Here is a 19,093-nt window from a genome sequence, read left to right as displayed (position 1 = left end):
AAAGCAGTTGATTCTAGATACCCAGTTCAGCTCAAAATTTGGATAAAAAGACTGTTCCAGTGGAAGTTTTTGTGCACACTATCTTGAATTTGTCATGGAATTACCTTCATTATTATGAATGAATAGGTCATTTGAGATTTAGGTGTGCACAGTCCAGATGTCTATTTGGAGGTGTTCATGTAAAGGTTACTTGTTGGATTTTAATAGAAGTTCTGAAAATGGATGATTAAGAGGTTCAGATCTGAAATTGAATGTGTTTTTTTTTAATGCATATCTTTGTTAATCTTAAATTGCAGCAGTAATGTTAGTCTGTTTGAGTGTTTATCATAGATTATGCTATAAAAGTTGATATTATGCATTCACTGTAATGTGGACTTTTTGCAAGCCATGATATTTCATATAGCTTATAGGTTACTATTACAAGTGTTGTATAACTTTTCTTTCCTTATTCTTATAAGGAAGCATTGCCCCCTTAAATGTTTAAGTTTCATGAATCAGAATGGGTTTGATTAACCATCTTCCAATTTACTATGGCTTTTTTTTCTTGGTTGCTAGTATACTTTCTAAAAGGCACATGGCCCCTCTTATAGACTCTTTTTGATTCCCTAGGGCAACAGTTTAAAACAACCAAGGACTTGGCGTATTGTGCAGGGGAGAGAAATACGGAAATTAGGCACTCACCATGGACGGATGCAGTCTTGTACTGAAAATCAAACTGATTCTCTGCCTCGTTTTTAATTAAAAACACTATGTTAATTCAAAAAGGGCATTTTGGGCCTAAGGGGGTTGACCATGCCCTTTTAAAGAGCTTAAGTACTGTTCCTTGCTATAGTTTTTTTCCATTTCATGGCAGTTGCAGACTTTTGTTATCAGGAAAATAATTATAAAAGCAATATTGGAGGTGGATAATATATGTATGTGTACATGCCATGTGTGTATTTATGCACACGTGTGTTTTCATGCATGCGTGAATTAGGTTTTTCAAGACTGTTGAAGCAGTTGGAGGTCATTGTGATACGTTACACCTTAGTCTGTGCTATTAACTGAGCTATTGGAATACCTGAAGTAACTGTAATCTCCTGCATCGATATTGAGAGCTTTTTCGTATCTTTCTGTATTCTTCTTGTCTTCCTTTTGCAGAGCCTGTGCATAAAGCTGTATTTCTTGTTTAGATACTCTTTCAGTTCCTTGTCACTGGCCTTCTCAAATTCTGTAGTACAGTTACAAAACAAAGGTGTCAACCGTGTTTCTTAATGTCAGAATTAACCTCATTCTTCATCATTCTCTCCAAAAAAGAAAACTGTGGTATTTGCAGTTGAGCGTCTGTAGTTCACAGTGCTGATGTTTCCATGTGTGATAACAGACTGCACAGAAAATTACATGTGTGCTGCTGGGTGGAGGCAGGCATTTTTGAGGAGATAATTGCTATGTCTTTTTTTGACCTTGAAAATATGCTTTCTCTTGATGTAACTTCAACTGAAATTTGTATTTGTTTGAAGTTGACAAAGATAAAGACGTTTAGGAGTAACTTCCTTGTAAGAAAATACAAATAGTGCGATTTACTGCTGTGAGAAACTGGAATAACTAGGTATTGCATAATCACGAGTGTAGAGTTTTAAAAAGGCTTTATGAAGTATTTTACCTTAATACTGATCTTTGAACTTGAAGTCATGGCATAAAGTTTAACATGAGCGACAGCAACATCCTGACCAATTATCCAAATTATCCAGACATCCCAAAATGTTCAGAACACAACACACAGAGTCTGTGGATTAAGAGGTTAACTCCTGGAACATCAAAAGAAGTGCATGATAATAAAAACAAATAGTACAAAAATTTGAGGTAACTTCCTTGCTTAATTAATTAGGTAGACCAGGTGGAAGCGAAGAGGCCAGAGCTGGTGCTCAGAATGTCTATAAAGCTGAGCAACATGACAGCACAATGGAGGAGGAACAAAGATTTTTTTAATATACTTCTATCCTGTGTCACAGTTTGAAATTGTCCTGGTTTATGTCCCTTTTGGCAAACTTACATAAAAGTGACCCTGTACTGTATTTTATGACCAGATGACTTTTTTCCCAGTGGCTAATTTGTATCAGACCCCCATCTTAAAGAGACACAGAAATGAGTAGGAAGTCCAAGCCGGTTTGTCTCAATGAGCTTTCATTGCATGCTTTCATTATTTTTGCTCGTTTTTGCCACTGATCATCCATAAATTGTTGGAAATGAGTGATTAAGGAAGTGCTGCTTAGTGTTAGTGGCACATGCACATTCTTGGTATGTTTTTTGTGGGTGAGAGGAAATCGCGTACTGCACAAACAAAAAGGAAAACTCCTGCTGGGAACCTTTCAAGGAAATTTAACTTGCATAATGTTTTGATCTTGGTGTTTATTACAGAAAATAAGAGTAATATTTCACCAGCTATTGTTATGTGTCAGCCAGTCTCTCCATCTGCTTGCCTTTCCTTGATAGCTCTTCCCAAGTTCTCATTGAGTTTCTTTTAATAAAAACATCACTTAAAAATGTTGCAGTTTTTTTTCATACACTTAAGGCAGGTGAGATGGGCCAGTGTTCAGAAGAGTTTATTGCGCAGTGCGTGCTACTGTATAAGGATTTGGCTGTCATGACTGCAGGTTCCTGCCTGGGTTAGCAGTTGCAGCTTAGCCTGCGCAAGTAAAACGCGGTGTGTAGGACTCCTTCCAAATTGTGAAATACAGTGGTTTCTGCTGTTAAAGGCAGATTCCTTCCCTTCCCTTCTCTTCTTTCATGGGAGCATGGTTTTTAAATATGTGTTTTGTAAATAAAAGTACTTATTTGGGGAGGGAGTGAAACACTAAAGCTTTGCAAAAATACACTTCTTAACATTTTTCTGAAACTGCTTTTTTTTTCCTCTAAAGGTAAGCTCTTCTTAGCTTGCTGAGCAGCTCCAGTGTGTCTTCATCTCATCAATGTTTGACTTGATTTGATACACTCTATTTACAAATAGCAATGACTTTTCCTAGTGATGTTACTAAGACTGAACTAAGCTCAAGTTACTAATGTGTTGTGTTGCACTGCATTGTGTTTGCAAACTCTAGGTAACTGAACATAGTAGTAAGTATAAGTGAAAAGTAAACCTGCTGCTTTTTCCGTTCTTGGTAGGTATGGAAATTCTAATTTCTGTGTTTTTCCATGTAGAAAAGCCGTATTCCACAGTTTTGCTGGGTGTACCAGTAGAACTCTGGTATGACTATACGTGTAGAGCACTGTAAAATACATTTTCAGTATGTGATGAAGCCAATGTAGAAAGTACATTCAAAGTTAGCTTTGAAGTATTTGCTTTTAGAAACATTTTTGCTAATCTCAAGCAGTATGCTGTGGAAAGCAATTGTTCCTGTAATACAAAATACTGAGGAAAGTGGCTTGGAAATCCTTTCCTATATGAGATTATCTCTAATTAAAACCAGTCAATTTTCTAAATTTGTCTTGATTTTTCTGGAGAAGTGATTTGGAGAATGCAAGAGTCTTGAACCTTGTTTGGAAACAGCATTTGAGTTTGTGTTTCATGCTTGCATGTATGTCTGACTGCAATACCCACGGGCCACTGTAATGGCTCACCAAATAGTCTTGAGGTACCCTGTTAACAGTGTATGTTTATTTGGCATTTAAGCTCATATTTATTTGTCTATAAAATCATTCAGGATGAACTGAGACTTTAGTGCTCTGATCTCCATGAAATGTTTACTAGTATGTAACTGAATTATTGTACATTATATTACAACCCATTTACTCATTCCATTAGTAATACCAGAGACAACAGTTGTTTAATCAGTCACATCAAAGGCAGCTGTTTGGTTTTGTATTTTTGACATAAGCGAACATCTTAAGTTCAGATATGAAATCCAGTTCTTTAAACTGGAGTAATTTAAAATGACACCACTTTAAATTTATTAGACTTTTTGTTGTTGTTGTTTAGAAGCAGATCCTGATTCTTCTGGGATTTTGATATGGCAAGTAGCTTGATCAGGGTTTTTCCTCCTCCCTATTAAAATAAAAGCATACTTAACTGATAGTTATACAAACCCATAACATAATCTGTAAGATGTAAAGTGGATAGTTAAGGACTATATTTAATGGTAAATCTTGCATTAAGAATGGTGCGTATCTTCACTCTTCATATGATTCTGCTGAAGTCTCAGAAATGGCGTGTACACAGATAAATGTAGAGTGTGTTTTAATTTGTGACGTAGAGGACAGGCACATCTAATAATAAATTTGAGAAGAGTTTATAAAATGGTAGGAAGTGGAAGATGAGAAGGCTTAGCGTGCTAGCTAGCATGTCATATTGACAAGTGTCTATGCTAAACCCTGAAAACATGTTAAAATTATAGCTTTACGCTCCCAGGTCCTTTATTTGCTGTTCTGCGGGAGGGGGATCTTACCTTACAGGTACATTTCAGCAAAGTAGCCTGAAAAGAATTATGTGAGTGCATGGCCTGCTTTTGTGGACCTGTGATTGGAATATGTAACTATACCGTAGATTTGTATGAGATGAAAATACCTGTGTCTGCAAAAGTATTTCAGGGATGTCTGTTTTTCTATCCTTTCGCAATGACTGTAAGACAAAGTTAAGCTAAAGACAGTAAGAGCATGAAAGTTACAACAGGTAGGTCAAGAAGAAGTTGGGAATGTTGGTTGCATTAATTTCTGTATCACAAAGCCTAGTCTTCAACATGTATCACTTTTTTTCTTTGGTGTCTGGATTTAGCCATTTAGGAACAAAGGCTGTGCAGGACAGGTAAGTAACATACACGTATTCTTCAGCTTTGGGCCACATCACTTTTCAAAGAGAGCAAGATAAAAAGAAATTCAAGAATTGGTAGCTAGGAGAGGGAAACTTGTGACTATTGAGGAATAATGGCTTAGTGTGAATTTGTTTTTGTAGATGTATAAAATGTTTTATAAGGCTTTATAAGATGTCTTGCTTAAGTCAGTTGGGGACATCATCTGTCGTTTTTATTTTACCGTAAGGAGATCTGTGGTTTGTTGAATATATGTAACAGTTCTGTATCTGGGGACAGCTGAGGGGGAAGTAAGTGGATGTTGGTTGTTGCACACATTGGATCAAGATGTGATGAGATGTGATCTGTGCTCCGTTTCATTGAAGTAGTTAAATGTCAGTTGGTTGCTTCCATAAATTAGAATGTACTTCTCTAAAAGAGGCCTCAGTGTAAGTTACAAAAACATAGGCTAACGGGAGATAAGTGAATGGTATAGTTTATTTGGCATAGCTTTTCTGCACTACCTGCCTCACTGCGACTTCATTAGCTGAGCAATGATTCAGCCTTTCTGGGGTTGAGATTATAATCACTTTTTTTGACCAACTCTTTAATGTAGATAGAATAGCAAAATGCATCAGGTTAGTCTGTGTTCTTGCAACATTTTCGTGTATTCGAGCTATGGAAATTAGTAGAGTAACAAGATGAAAGGAGGATCGTTAGTAATATTGGGGCAAAAATATTGTGCAAAGAAAATCCCAAACACGCTTAGTCTTATTTCAGAATGTGGTTTTCTGACCATTACTTCTCTAGCATACTGTGAGAAACTGTATTAGATGACTGATGCATTATGAGTAGGAAGTCATCTGTAAAATTAATTAGTTTTAGAAGCTAGCACTGGAGCATTAGTTATTCCACCTCATCTGAGCCAGGAACGAAGTACATTGCTGAACTTTTGTGCTTTCCCCACTCCTGTGTCATTCTGAGCCCGTACATTTCGGCTGAATTTAGCATGCTTATGTTTTGTGGAGTTTCCATAGTTCTTTGTTGAAAGCTTTAACACGTAGCTGGAAGCCTGTCAGTGGAATAAATTGTGCGTTTTTTTCTCTGCTGCTCTCTTAGTGAATAAATCGAGTGGGTTTTTTTTAATTTTACAGTTTTTATTTGTTACTAGGATAACTTACGGAGTTCTGCATGAGTGAAAATAGACATGCGAAATACTTCTGCTACTTGTAAAGTGTGCAGATGGTACAGCTACCAATACTAAGCTTGAATCTCTTTAATTTTATTACTGATGTCAACTGAAGCACTGGGTTTTAAAATACTTTTTTCCTAAGATTTTTTTTTTAGGCAGAAATGAGCAGTTTTCAAATTTTGTTTGACTGGAGCATTCTTAATGCCCTCTATAGAGCCTTCTGTTTGTGGTAGATGATGGCTGTATACCTAAAAACCCTGAGATGCATGTCTTCACTTTTTTTTATCGTCAGTTTATAATAAAATTCATATAACTATTTCACTTAAACTAGAAAATTTTGCCATCCTTTGGGAAGGAACTATTACGTGCAGCATCCCTGAAATGGCTGATTAAGGAGATCTAGAAGCCCCCTCTCTTAGTCAATGGAGAAAGGCAGATACCTCTAAGAATTTGGCATGTCTGAGTTAGAGGCTTCAAAAAGGTGATGTGAACGCCTTTCCATCTCAGTATTCGGGTTTCTTTTATTAAATTGTAAGCAACATTTAACTGATCTGCTGCTGGTTTTATTTGAGCATGGTGATTTGTTTTGTAAAAATGGCTGATTTATGCATGAGGAATATTTTTTAAAGATTGGAATATTTTCACATTAGTCTGTTTTTATTTTGAGTCTTCATTGACATCAAGTAGTGACCTTTTGGGACAAGCAGAACTGTTGTATCTATTTTACGATTCTTTGTGCACTTTTGTTACTTTGTACAAAAATAAAGACTTTACAGATTTAATGGAAATGTCATTTTAATTCATAGAGAGGAAAATTGCCATAGTTTCATGTTGATAGTCGCAAGTTTGGATATAAATATCATAAACATAGAAAGGCATGACAAAATTTTCTAATAGGCTTTCTTTTATTAAATGAGGCTTTACTAGGTAAACACCGCTTCTGATTCCTTCTCTAAAAACAATGTTTTTTTCATTAATACTGATAACCAATGTGATATTTAGACCTTTAGTCTGTTACTTATTTTGTATTACTAGAAATACTCCACATTAAGGATTGCTCTACATTTAAGAATTACTTATTCTGAATTGACAACGCAAGGAAGAAGCTAATGCATTTGTCGTGAGGATTTGTAAGGCAGCCAACAACTTTATTTACAAAGGAGGGGAGGAAGGAGGACCAATGAGTTTGTCTCCCATCCCTGGCCTTTTCTCCTTCTCATTTTTTTTTTTTTGTAGCTTTTTGAAGCATTTCCCGGCTTAGTAAAAGGAGCTTCCAGCAGTTTGGTGCTTTGGCCAATTCCTGGAAGTGTGCTTTCTTCTTGATCTTATTTACTCTTACAGGGGGTTAGTAATAGACATTGACACACAAAAAACTTCAGGTTTCTCTTTATTTTAGAACTTTAATAGTGACTTGTGTGCTTCTATGTGCCATTTGCTATTGGGAACTGTCTTTGTGGTTCCTTTCTGCTCGAAACACAATCACAAATTCCGAGTCTTTCTTCATGCTTTTGCATTACTTATCTTAATCCTCTGCCAAGCTGCAAAGAAGTTGGAAAATATCTATTTATCTTCCTATCGCTTCGGTCTAGCAGGAAAGATTCTTTCTGATCCAAATGTAAATGATTAGGGGGAGACTCATAGTGTCAGAAATCCCACAGCTCCCCTGTTGTTGTTGCAGGTGGCTTTGGAAAGTCTGGGAAACTTGGTAGGTGGAGGGAGTGGAGCATCTAAGAGCTAATTAGTGAGGGCTGGGCTAGTGAATGGAACAACAGAGCAAACTGGTAGGGGAAAAGGGTAACATTGGGACAGTCATCATTTTACTACGTGTATGCTTTCATTTCTTACTTCGCTTCTCCCCAAAAGGTTTGGGTTGTATGCTGTTACTACAGGGTCAATAGATTTGCATCTGTCCTTTTTAATACGAGCTTAGACATAATCCTGTTGTCTTTTTTTTTTTCCCAATAGTTTCTTTCTGCAAAGGAAGGAAGGGCAGGCTGCAGCAGGGTCATCACATAAATCTGACAGCTGTAGGCTGTAATTATTTTATTCCAGCTAGTAGGTGTTTGCATTTTCTCTGATATTATGTCTAGCTTTTTCTCATTCAAAAAAACAGTGTCTCTTCTGTTACAAAATTTGGAGGGAATGTTTTGCTAACATGCTATTTCTATTTTAAATGTGCAAGAAAGATACCTAGATGTGGAAGAGGCAAATGTATGCTCTTTCATTAAGTAATTAGAATCCATGTATTTGAAACAGTGCCTTAACCACTAGGGAGTAAGTGAATCTCACATTACTGTTGTCACTGGAGTCCATCTTGTATTGGATAATTAAATAGATACTAGGGAAAAAAGTGAGAAAGAACTGGTTTTTATCCCAATCGTGAGGATGCAAGTCTGCAAGCAGTCCGTCTTGGTTCCTAGGTTATGTCAGTGAGTTATTTGCATGCAGTGATGTCAACAGGAAAGTTTGGATATGGACCCCAAAATATACTGTAACACTGTGGTTTGGATACTCTTCTGGGTCATTGGAGAAGAGGGCCTAAGTTTTCTTTGGCAGAGGAGTTACTCCAGTGGGTGTACTGCATCCTGGATAGGTGTCCTTTTCACCAGTCTACTAAACAAAGACATCTTTTTTTTTTTGGACCTCTAGTTAAATGATTTTGGTCCTTCATTTCCAACTTGGCAGGCATAGCTGTAATGCTTATCGATTGGAACATATGTTTACCTGATACCCAAAGAATTCATCATGGCTTTTTCCATCAAGTTCCTTTAACTTTCATTTTGTTTTTCTCTCTCTAGTTCTTAGGTTCTCTTTGACGTTTCTGGATTTTGTTACTTGTACTGTGTAACTATGAAATTCTATACAGTTAAGGGATTTCACCTGTCGTCTTTTGCTCCATTAACAGAATGGTAACCACTGTGAAATCATTTGGGAGAAGTTACTAACACAGAAATCGGCTGAAAGTTGCTGGGAATGTTTTGTGACTGTGAATTTTTAAGAATTGTATTGTGTGGAAAATAAATATAAACTTGAAAATACACTTGTGTTGTGATGAAAAGTGTTCATTTTAATCTTAAAATTCCCCCAGGCTGGAAAGATTCTGTGAGGGAAGAGGTGGTGTGGGAGAAGACAGAGTCAGCACTGGTTACAGTCTGAAGTCTTTGGTTCTTGCATGAACAAGGAAACTTTTTTCTGATTGCTTGAATCGTATGCCTGAATACATTATTTCTTGATTAAAACTTTTTAACTTGTTCTATAAGGGTTCTGAGTCGGTGGCTTCTACGTTTTTAAGAGGAACTGAGTTTTCCTAAAACTGCAGCTTCTATTTTTGACTCAGTAATTTGTGGTAGTCTCATAAGGTAATGACCCCTTCACTAAATGTCAATGTGTTAAATGTAGTATGTGTTTTCATGTTACCTGATGGAAAATGGGTCTCCTTTTATTTATTTAAAAAAATTATTTCTGCACTGCCTTGAATACGTCAGAACAAAGACTATTCAAAGTATGGTTTCTAACCATAGAAATGGTTAGAATGCTTGAAGCTGATCTCTTCACTGATGCTCACAAACTGAGAAAGAGGGGCTATTGCATGCTGGAAATGTAATTGATGTTAATACATAAAATATATAACTTCCCCAACCTCATACCTGCTGTAATTCTCGTTCTTTAGTGCCTCCATTTATTTTCTGCAGATGTGAGCTTTGCGTGTTTGTTGCAGTCAGCCTCTCACTGAACAATTCTTAAGGTTACTAGGACTCCTTTTTGTCACATGAAAACAATGGGCTTCATGTGTACTTTAAATGTGCCATGATTGCAGAAGTGTTTCCCAGGCTTTCCCCATGGGTCAGGGCATGGTGTAAAAAAAAATAATGTTTACTTACCTTGCAAGAGGTCAAGATGTCCAAGCAGAGCTGTGTTCAAATATTCAGCACCATAGAAACTTCATTAGAACTCTCTGGTTTTGAGTGTAATGTGTTGTATTTTTACTTGATTGATAATAGTTTTTTTTTTTGGTTATTCTCCACAATTTGCAACCAAATGAAAATGTGGAATTAACTAGAATTAACAAAAGCCATACGGTGTCATACATTGGCGGTCTGGTTCCAAAAATGTCCATCTTACAGGAGCTAATAGTGTATTCATCAAAATAACTATAGCCAGGTCATGTTCCAGCAAAGAAATGCTTTTTCTTGAGGTAGGGATGGGGCTGTAGTTCTTCGCTTTTACCAGGAGTTTTGCCTCTTGTGGACAGAGAAAATGACACATTGCAAGTTTTGCGACTCCTTCATCAGAGTTAAAACACAAGAACTCTAGGTAAATATTATCTGTACGTAGGTGTCGAAATCCTTGTAGGATTAGAAAGCATTAAAAATTATGCTTAGATTGCTGGAAAAGAACACTTGTGTTCCTAATCACAACTGGCAGAGCAAAAATTGGCAAAAAGTGGCTTGCTTGCTTTCATTTATATCATCATTCTTTCCCAAAAAGTGACAACTTGTGAGTTTCTGGCACAGTGTTGTGTCACTGCTTGGAAGATAACCGTATCTTCCACAGTGTGTTTCCTGGATATACTGCTTTGCACGAATGGCGGTCATCAGAGAATTCCTTTTAAGCCTTTCCAGATTTTTGCATGAGACTCTTACTGGAGAGCGGAGCAGTCAGCAGGCATCTTGCCTGTGCACTGTCCTTGTCAGTCACTGTAGGCAGGAAAGGTCCCTGTGCCAACTGCTGGTCACCCAAGACACCTGGAACCTTGTGGACAACTAGTGTGCAGAGCAAGGTCTTCACTTGTTACCTATGCTGGCTTAATGGCAAAGCATTTTGTGTTGTTACATTGATATCGTTCAAAATAGATTTTGAATGGGGAAAAAATCCCAACACTATTTACTGTCTCTGTTATCAAGAAATCTCCCTTTTCCTTATTGAAAAGCTGTAAGAAACTGACCACCAAACCTGTGTTCTCTTATAAAGTAAAAACCAGCGTCTAGGTGTTGCGTGTGAATGCACATCGTGGGAAAAGTCTTAATGTGTTGCAGTTGGCATAATAGTCATCCTGCTTACAAATGTACTGGGGAGGAGAAATGGTTTCCTTAGTAATTATAATTTCTGACTTTCTTGTATGATATCCGTCATCCCTTCAGGACTGTTGTTGCTGTTTGTACTTTGGTCTTTCCAGCTGAAGAATTACCTTTTTTTTTTTTGACTATGTGCTGGTTTTTAATGTTTTGGACGTTTATCATCCCGGATAACTTATCTCTGTTAATCATAATAGGAAAGAAACATAGTAAGATTTTGATGATGCCTTCCAAAGTAGCAACTAAAAATTTGTCAGAACACTTCTAGAATAATTAAAACCTTTCTTGCTAAAATTAGGCTTTTCTGGAAACATGAACCCTTAGGCTTGCTGCTTCAGGCAGTGTAAGTAGCTCAGGATTCAACAATGTAAAAACTTCTGAATGTCTCAGCAATTGAATTTTGAAGTAGTAGAAGTCAGAGTCAGATATCTCTAAGGCTGTACAAACCACAAGATCCTTAGAATGTGTTTGCAGAATAGCTTTTATTTGTAGACAGCTTCAAATGCTCTTTTTTTTCATCTTTTATTTTTTCAAGGTTTTTTTTTTCCCCTCTCATTAGTGTACAGAGAAGATGACAGTTATTACCAGGTTTCTGGCAAGTTCCAGGCTGCTGGGATTGATGTGTTAAACATCTTCCCTTTAAAAAAATATTCCACTTGGTTAAGCGCTCATGTTAAAGAACTAGGTAGATTTTGAAAATGAGCTGTGAGTGAAAAAAAGTAGGTGAGCTGTTGAGTCTAAACTGTGAAACTTGGAAGTTTAAATAAAAAAGGAGGGGGTTAGAGGGTATGATCTGTCAGTCTTTTTTTCCAATTTTCTTTATAAACAATTTAATTGCAATTTCTATCAGATTATATTAATAAGCTTCCAAAAGCTTTTGTTGATCAGATTTTTATTTTGTTTTTGTCCTCCATAAGAGACTCCTTTTTATCTGTCAAGTTGGTCTGTATGATGCCAAGCTTTTGTTTCCTTGGCAATAGGGCACCATGCAGGTAATTCACTTTCAGAAGTCCATTTTGCCTTACGGATAATCTAAAACGCACTTGAGGAAATTGCAGGCTGTTGGATGTATTTTGTTTTCCTGCTTAGCAGTTACCAAAGATCGTCTTTTGTGCTTGGAGTGCTGGAAGCAATGATAGTTGATGTTTTGTTCTAGATAACTTAATGGAAAAAGACTTTAAAATTGGGCTACTAAAACTAAAATCACTGTCCAGCAAGAGAAGTGCCACCTTCCTTCAATTTGTGGTTCATGCTTCCCAAAGGATGGTACTAATTGAGTCCATCCCAGGAAAAACATTCTTCTTATTTTCAGATCTACAGAGAAACTTATATATGAATTGAAAACCAAAGATCAGGTTGTTCTTCTCAACACTTCTACCTTTCTTTTAGCTCACGTTATTGCTGTCCCATTCCCTTTTGCTCTTTATGTCTAGTTCATCTCTTTCTCCTCCTTAGTGTTTTATAGCCTTCCCTCTTCTCTGCGTATGCCTGGGGAGTAGGAGCAACACCAACACCTGCAAAAGTGAGGATGCTTTCTCAGCCCCTTCTCTAGAATAAAAAAACCTGTCAGTATCCTGGAGGTATCCTTCTGGTGCTTTACTGTGCAATCCGTGCTTGGTTTGGAGATAAATCCCTCCTCCCTTAAAACAGGTTAAACTGCTAGTGGTATTGCATTAAAATAATTCAGAAGATAGTGAATTAACTGTGGTATATGCATTCTGTTTGTAATGAAGGACACCTTAAGAATGTAGTATTTGTGTTATCAAATGCAGGTTTGAAAGTTGAGATTGGAACAACTTTCTGAAAAACCTGATGCAAGATGGTTGGTTGTATAGTGCGCACTTTTCCTTGCTCTTACCTGTCAGAACCGTTAGGAAAGGAGACTAGATGAAGACTTGAACAACTCAATTTTCCTTCTCAAAAACATTACGGAAAGCTAAAAATACAAAGGATTTTGCCATTCCTCTTTCTTATAGTTGGTTTAGTTTCCATAGGAATGTTAAGCAGTGATCACAGGAGCTCATGAGCCAATTTCTCCTGGTTAAACAATCAAACTGGAAAATTCTAATGTAAAAGGTGTCTATTCCCCGCTTCTTCCCTCACCTGCATATGCACACGCACTTAATTTGCTGGGCAGGCCACCTCCTTCGTTTGTGTGGTAAAGGTTTCCTTTGTTTCCAGTTGCACACTGCCAATGAGTTGCACACTCTTCCACGTAAGTCCAATGCAGTCACGTTTTTGACGCTACGATTTAGTGCTGTATGAGTATTTTTTCTTTGCTTAGTTAGAATGCTAATTTGAAGTAGTCCTACATACCTACACTACATGCTTTTTCATATTGTACTCATTTGTTAATCCTGTACTCAAGGCAGATACGATGGTTTAGACTGAACATGAACAATAAATGTACTCTTACACGCTCATTTGAAATCTCCATTTTTATATGGGATTGTCGCTGTTATTGAAGATGGCAGACTAATGCTTCTTTTCACACACAAAAAAAATGTGAGGAGTAAATGGATTCAAAAAGTGCAACATCTATTATGTGAAATAGAAGCGGCAATATCTTCTGTGCCATGAAGATAGGCCGTGGCATTTGGTTCATCTGAGAAATCTGAGTAATATAATGGAGCCGTGGGAGAGAAGTGAAATGACTCAAAGAAGAAATGTTAAGCCAAAACCAAAATGTCAGTGAAGAGGATTTTGCTCAGAAAAAAAAAAAGAAAAGTCAGCGTTGAATTTCAAGGTTTATTGGCATAGTTTTGTTTTAATTGAAATAAAATGAAATGTTCCTTGTATTTACCTGTGTTTTCTCTCTGTTCTCAAAGTCAGGAGTGTAGATTTTTGCCCAGCTCTTAAATTAGTGATGTTACTAACGATGATGTTCGAACTTTAAATTTTTCACCTGAACAAACAAAATTACCTTCAGCAAAAATAAGTAGTAAGGGTGCTTAAGGCTCACCTCATTTCTTTACTGTGAGGGTGACCGAGCAGTGGCACAGGTTGCCCAGGGTGGTTGTGGAGTCTCCATCCTTGGAGGTACTCAAAAGTCACCTGGACACAGTCTTGGGCAACCGGCTCTAGGTGGCCCTGCTTGAGCAGGGGGGTTGGAACGGGTGACCTCCGGAGATCCCTGCCAACCTCAGCCATTCTGTGATTCTTCAGAACTTTTCTCCGTGTGTGTGTGCGCACGGGGGAAATTCTGTACCTTTCATTCCTTACAAATAGCAGCTGTTTGACAGGTACGCTAATGTATGTAAGTGTGAACTAATGTGCCTAGAACACTAATGTTTTAATAGGGCACAGTCTTATGGATGCCTAATTGAGATTAAGGATTTACCTATACGCTTTAAGCATACTTTTTTTTTTTTATCCTGGACTGTTATCAGGTATTCATTAATGCCTATGACAGAGTGTTTCTATCTAATCACTTCACTGAAGCTCTCAAAAATACTACTATTTCACTATTTTTAAATTATCATCAGTGTGTGAATCCTATTGTGTGTGCGCTGTGTAATATAAAAATTGTTCTGCCCTCGGAGTTAGCTGTCAGTCCTGCTTTTCAGTACATACGTGAGACTGCAGTACTGTTGACGTATCACATAGGTGCGGAGGTAGATGTAACTAGTGAGAACAGAAGGAGATTGATCCAGTTTTCTGAGAATCAAAGATTATTCAAAGTAGCATGGAAACTGAAAAATGGGGAAGGCTCCTTAAGCAGCTCACTGGCTTTTTCTAGAGCTTCTGCCAATGGTACTCTTGGACAAAAGCAGTGGTTACCTCTGAGTACTTGTTGTGGTTATCTCTCTTTTTATGAGAGAGAGTGTTATTTGTATTGTCCTAATCTTACCTGTCTTCAGAGAACGCTTGCAATAAATACGAAAAAATGTTATTTACAATTGACTGACTGTATCACAGTATATTTCTTGTTTATCTGTTTTGGCAATTGTCCTACTCCATCCAGGGGAGGAGGATTCGGTGTTTGGGTTGCCACATAAAATGAAGTATTCTCCAGGTTTGTCCAGAAGAATCTGTTGCTGTGAAACTTGAAGTCAGAGAGGCTGAGATTTGTGCGTGTGTCTCAGAGAAGGGAAGTAAGGAATCAGCTTTCTGTGGCTAAGGTCTTCAGAAACCCAGAAGGTAGCTTTGTATTTTCCTCTGCCCAGGAGAGGAAAGGACTATTCAAGGTTTTTGAAGAGCTTGAAGCAGATCTCTGTCCATGCATCCATGAATGTTTTGGGTTTTCTTCTTATCCTGTGACTCTCTTCTGTTGAAGTGAAGGCTCTATATCAGTGCTCAGTTCTTAGACTGTGATCTGTTTGTTTCCTGGTAACTTACTGCTCAAGTTCAAAACTATTTAATCCTCAGATACCTGTATTTGTCTTAGATGCTCACCCTCAAAGTAACTCAAGGAAGACTGAGAGCTACAAAAATAACATTTTAATAACTTTTAACAATCTCAAACCCACTTTTATTGTACACGAAATACATTTTAGGAGTAAATCCATATCCTATCCATACTACCTTTAATTTGAAATTTGGTGTTTGAGATCCTTTGTGAGTTGGACTTAATCTGCCTACTTTAAGATAGAAGGGGAATTTTGTGAAGGTCTCTTTTTCCTCTGTGCTACTGTAGCTGTTTTGCAGAGGTGGAGAGGAACTGGTGTGCTAGAAGACATCAGCACTCATGCCTGGGATGCCTGAGGTCCTTGTTCATGGTTGGACACGGTGGTTGTGTAGGGAAGCGTGATTTTCAGGGTCAATGTCATGTAAAGATTACACTCTTGCATTAAGCAGTGAGGGTAGAGGTGATAAAAGTAGACAAATAATAAAGTAAAACAAGCTTTCTGCTTTTAACTATAAAGTAGACTTCTCGGTGGAGTATACCCAAGTTGGTGAATCTGTGTGAGAAACAAGAGATTGGGTTTATTTGTGGAGATGTATCCTCGCAAATGGAGAAAAATAGAACTGTTATATGATCAGCAATCTGATGGTACCTTAATGGCAAAGATGTCTGAAGAAAGTGTCCTAATAACTCTGTTCCTTAAAATTAGTGTTAAAAACACCAGTTAAAAAAAAAAGATTTTGTGTATTATTTGGTATGTTTACATTTGTAAATCTAACGTTCGACTGTTAGAGCGGTTACATTTCTAAACTCAAGAGCAAATGCTATGGTGTATAAGCTTGTAGACCTGTGATTTGTGTGTGTCGTAAACCAGACGTACGTGTTCCGTTCAGTGTGGAGCACGCAAAGATGGGAGGTTATGGATGCGGCTGCAGCAGCGTGTGGGCAGCATAAGGGCGAGCAGTACTCTGACTGTACACTTGAGGGCTCTGAAGACTGTGAGGAATGGGGCAGAAGCAATTGCAGTTGAAGAATGTATTTTAACTAAATTGGTGCATTGTACCTGCGCAGGGTTTAATGCTTGCTGGGCCATTTGGCTATTTGCCATAATTGGCTTTCCATTCCCTTGATTGGAATCATAGATAAAAATTTGCTAATCCACTTTCTTTGCTGAAAGTATTAGAAAAGTAATCCATCTTTTAAAAATGCTCAAGCAAAATCATGTGGTATGAAGAATACTTTATGGAATAATGAGATTAATGAGAACTGTAAGGCATATGCAATTTAAAACATTTTTTCTGTGGTTTTAAGGGGAGAAAATGCGATCTGGGCACTATAAAGCCATAAGTACTTCCTTTTTTATGCACTGCCTTTTAAATGTGCATTAGATGTTATGCTTTTGTCTACATGTTAAAATGTGAGTATGTATTTAGGAACAAGGAACTGCTATTTATTTGTATTTTTCTTGTGTTTGAGAATATCTAATTCTAAGTTCTTGGCTGTGTTCTTTCCTCCCTCTCCCCTCTTCTGCCCACAGGGCATCAGAGCGCGCATTTTGGAAACACTTGTAATGCTTATTCTTCTTGCACTGCTTATCCTTGGCATCGTATGGGTGGCTTCAGCACTCATAGACAATGATGCTGCCAGTATGGAGTCTTTGTATGGTATGGAATTCAAAAAACCACCACACTACTTTAATTTTAACTATGGAAATGGATGTTTTCAATTAAATGTCTTTCTAGTAAATGCTACGTGAGTATTCCACAGGTTGGGAAGAAGCTGTGTTAGTTTAGTCAATACCATTTTTTTTTCTGTTAAATCTGTTTTTAGCATGCTGAGAAGTTCCATGCTCATGGGCATGATGTAGGTTAAAAATAAGTGACTTAAGTAAAATGGAAGTAAAAGCTGAAGATATTTTTCAAGCTAAAGTACCTGGAGATTTAATTGCCTACAGGATTATTAATTGAATAATTCTTAATTTATTCTTGAATTTACAATTGTTCAATCCTGAACACTTAAGAAAATCAAGTTGATTCAGTTGTGTTTGTAACATAAGTGGCCTGTTTGTAATAAGCTAAGGCTGTGCTCAATATTTTCTTTACAGACCTCTGGGAATTCTACCTCCCGTATTTATATTCCTGTATATCACTGATGGGATGCTTGTTACTTCTGTGTAAGTATTTTCCTGATTATTCCAAAAGGTGAATGATTTTATGCATATTTTTTTTTTTAGAGATTAAAGGAAACTTTTTCACTGTGAAAATTAAGATTGAACACTTAAGAAAATCAAGTTGATTCAGTTGTGTTTGTAACATAAGTGGCCTGTTTGTAATAAGCTAAGGCTGTGCTCAATATTTTCTTTACAGACCTCTGGGAATTCTACCTCCCGTATTTATATTCCTGTATATCACTGATGGGATGCTTGTTACTTCTGTGTAAGTATTTTCCTGATTATTCCAAAAGGTGAATGATTTTATGCATATTTTTTTTTTTAGAGATTAAAGGAAACTTTTTCACTGTGAAAATTAAGATTGTTGAAAGGTACGAGTGTGATTTTTTTTTCATCATGAAGTTTAAATTTAGATGTAAACTTGTGAGGTTTGAGTTCTGAAGTTCGAACAAATGCTACCTTACATTTTCAGGTTTTGAGGAACTTCACACCTCACCCAAAATAATTTCAACTTTTAACTTTTTAAAGCATTTGAAAAATAGGGACTCCATTCTGCAAAGGAAATGACAATTTTTAAGTGAAATGTCTGCAGGAGGTCAGTAGTATGGCGAGAAAGTTATTTTGGAACACTTAGTTTATCCTATATTCAGTAAGTGATCCTCCTTCTTTTTTTTTTTTAATTGAAAATCTCCCTGCATAGACAGAAGTTGGAACACAGTGCAATTAGCTTTCATCATCACAAAACTGGTATCTGGCCAGTCTGGAGGTCAGTTATATGATTGCATATAAAACAAATGCAGTAAAAAACCCAACCTTATACCACCTGGTCCTAGCCAGAGGTCAGTCATCCATATTTAGGGGAATAATAAAGATGATGGAAAGTTCCAAATCCAACTTATAATTTCAGCCCTCCCCCTCCCCTCCCAATAATTTCTAGAAAATTGCTGAAAGGGGGGGAAGAACATCTGCCTTTATAGATTATCATGTTTTCACCTGTGCTCCAGGCTTTATAGTTTACAGCTAACGCTTACGGGGAAGTGGAGAAAGAGTGGGGAATGATAATTTGAAACAAAACTAAGCAGATCTGTCTATGAAAGGTGTCGCTCACAGAGACCTCGTGGGTCTCCTTCGGTTCTCTGGATGTGGAGATTCTTAAATCCACTTCAGTGGAGGAAGGGGGGGAAGTACAAAACCACATGGTTCTGAATGTCTCATGTAGGCCGTTCAAGAATGGGATTCACAACAGTTGCTGAATGTTTTAATGGGGAAGTTAGTTTACAAACTCCCCACATCTGTCTTGCAGTTTGTGTCAGCAGAGCTGAAAACACAGTGTGCGCTCTGGGGCTATTGTGAAACAGTTCACTGAAATAATTGGGATTAAATGCCAATTTTTGGAAGAGTTATTTTTAATTTATGCAAGCAAATCACTGAGCTTATTTAAGGCCCTCCAAGCTGTTATATCTGTGTAGCTGAAAGGGCAGCATACAGCAAGTGGGAAAGTGGTAGATGCTGGGACAGTTCATTAGATGTTCGACTGGCCTAATTGCTGAA

At 37.3% G+C, this 19,093-nt stretch overlaps 1 protein-coding gene across 1 annotated transcript in view; it reads left to right on the top strand.

The window, feature by feature from the left end:
* LMBR1 (limb development membrane protein 1) overlaps window positions 1-19,093 on the top strand; it is a 54,403-nt gene that overhangs the window by 15,140 nt on the left and 20,170 nt on the right. The window contains exons 6-7 of the mRNA XM_009886791.1: window positions 16,910-17,036; window positions 17,477-17,545. Coding sequence (XP_009885093.1) covers window positions 16,910-17,036; window positions 17,477-17,545 — 196 coding nt within the window. The remainder of the gene's footprint in view (window positions 1-16,909; window positions 17,037-17,476; window positions 17,546-19,093) is intronic.

The sequence above is a fragment of the Charadrius vociferus genome, unplaced genomic scaffold, assembly GCF_000708025.1.
Source record: "Charadrius vociferus isolate BGI_N301 unplaced genomic scaffold, ASM70802v2 scaffold255, whole genome shotgun sequence".
In the NCBI taxonomy this organism is placed as follows: domain Eukaryota; kingdom Metazoa; phylum Chordata; class Aves; order Charadriiformes; family Charadriidae; genus Charadrius; species Charadrius vociferus.
The sequence above is the reverse complement of the archived record's forward strand: the minus strand, read 5'-3'. Positions and strand labels throughout refer to the sequence as shown.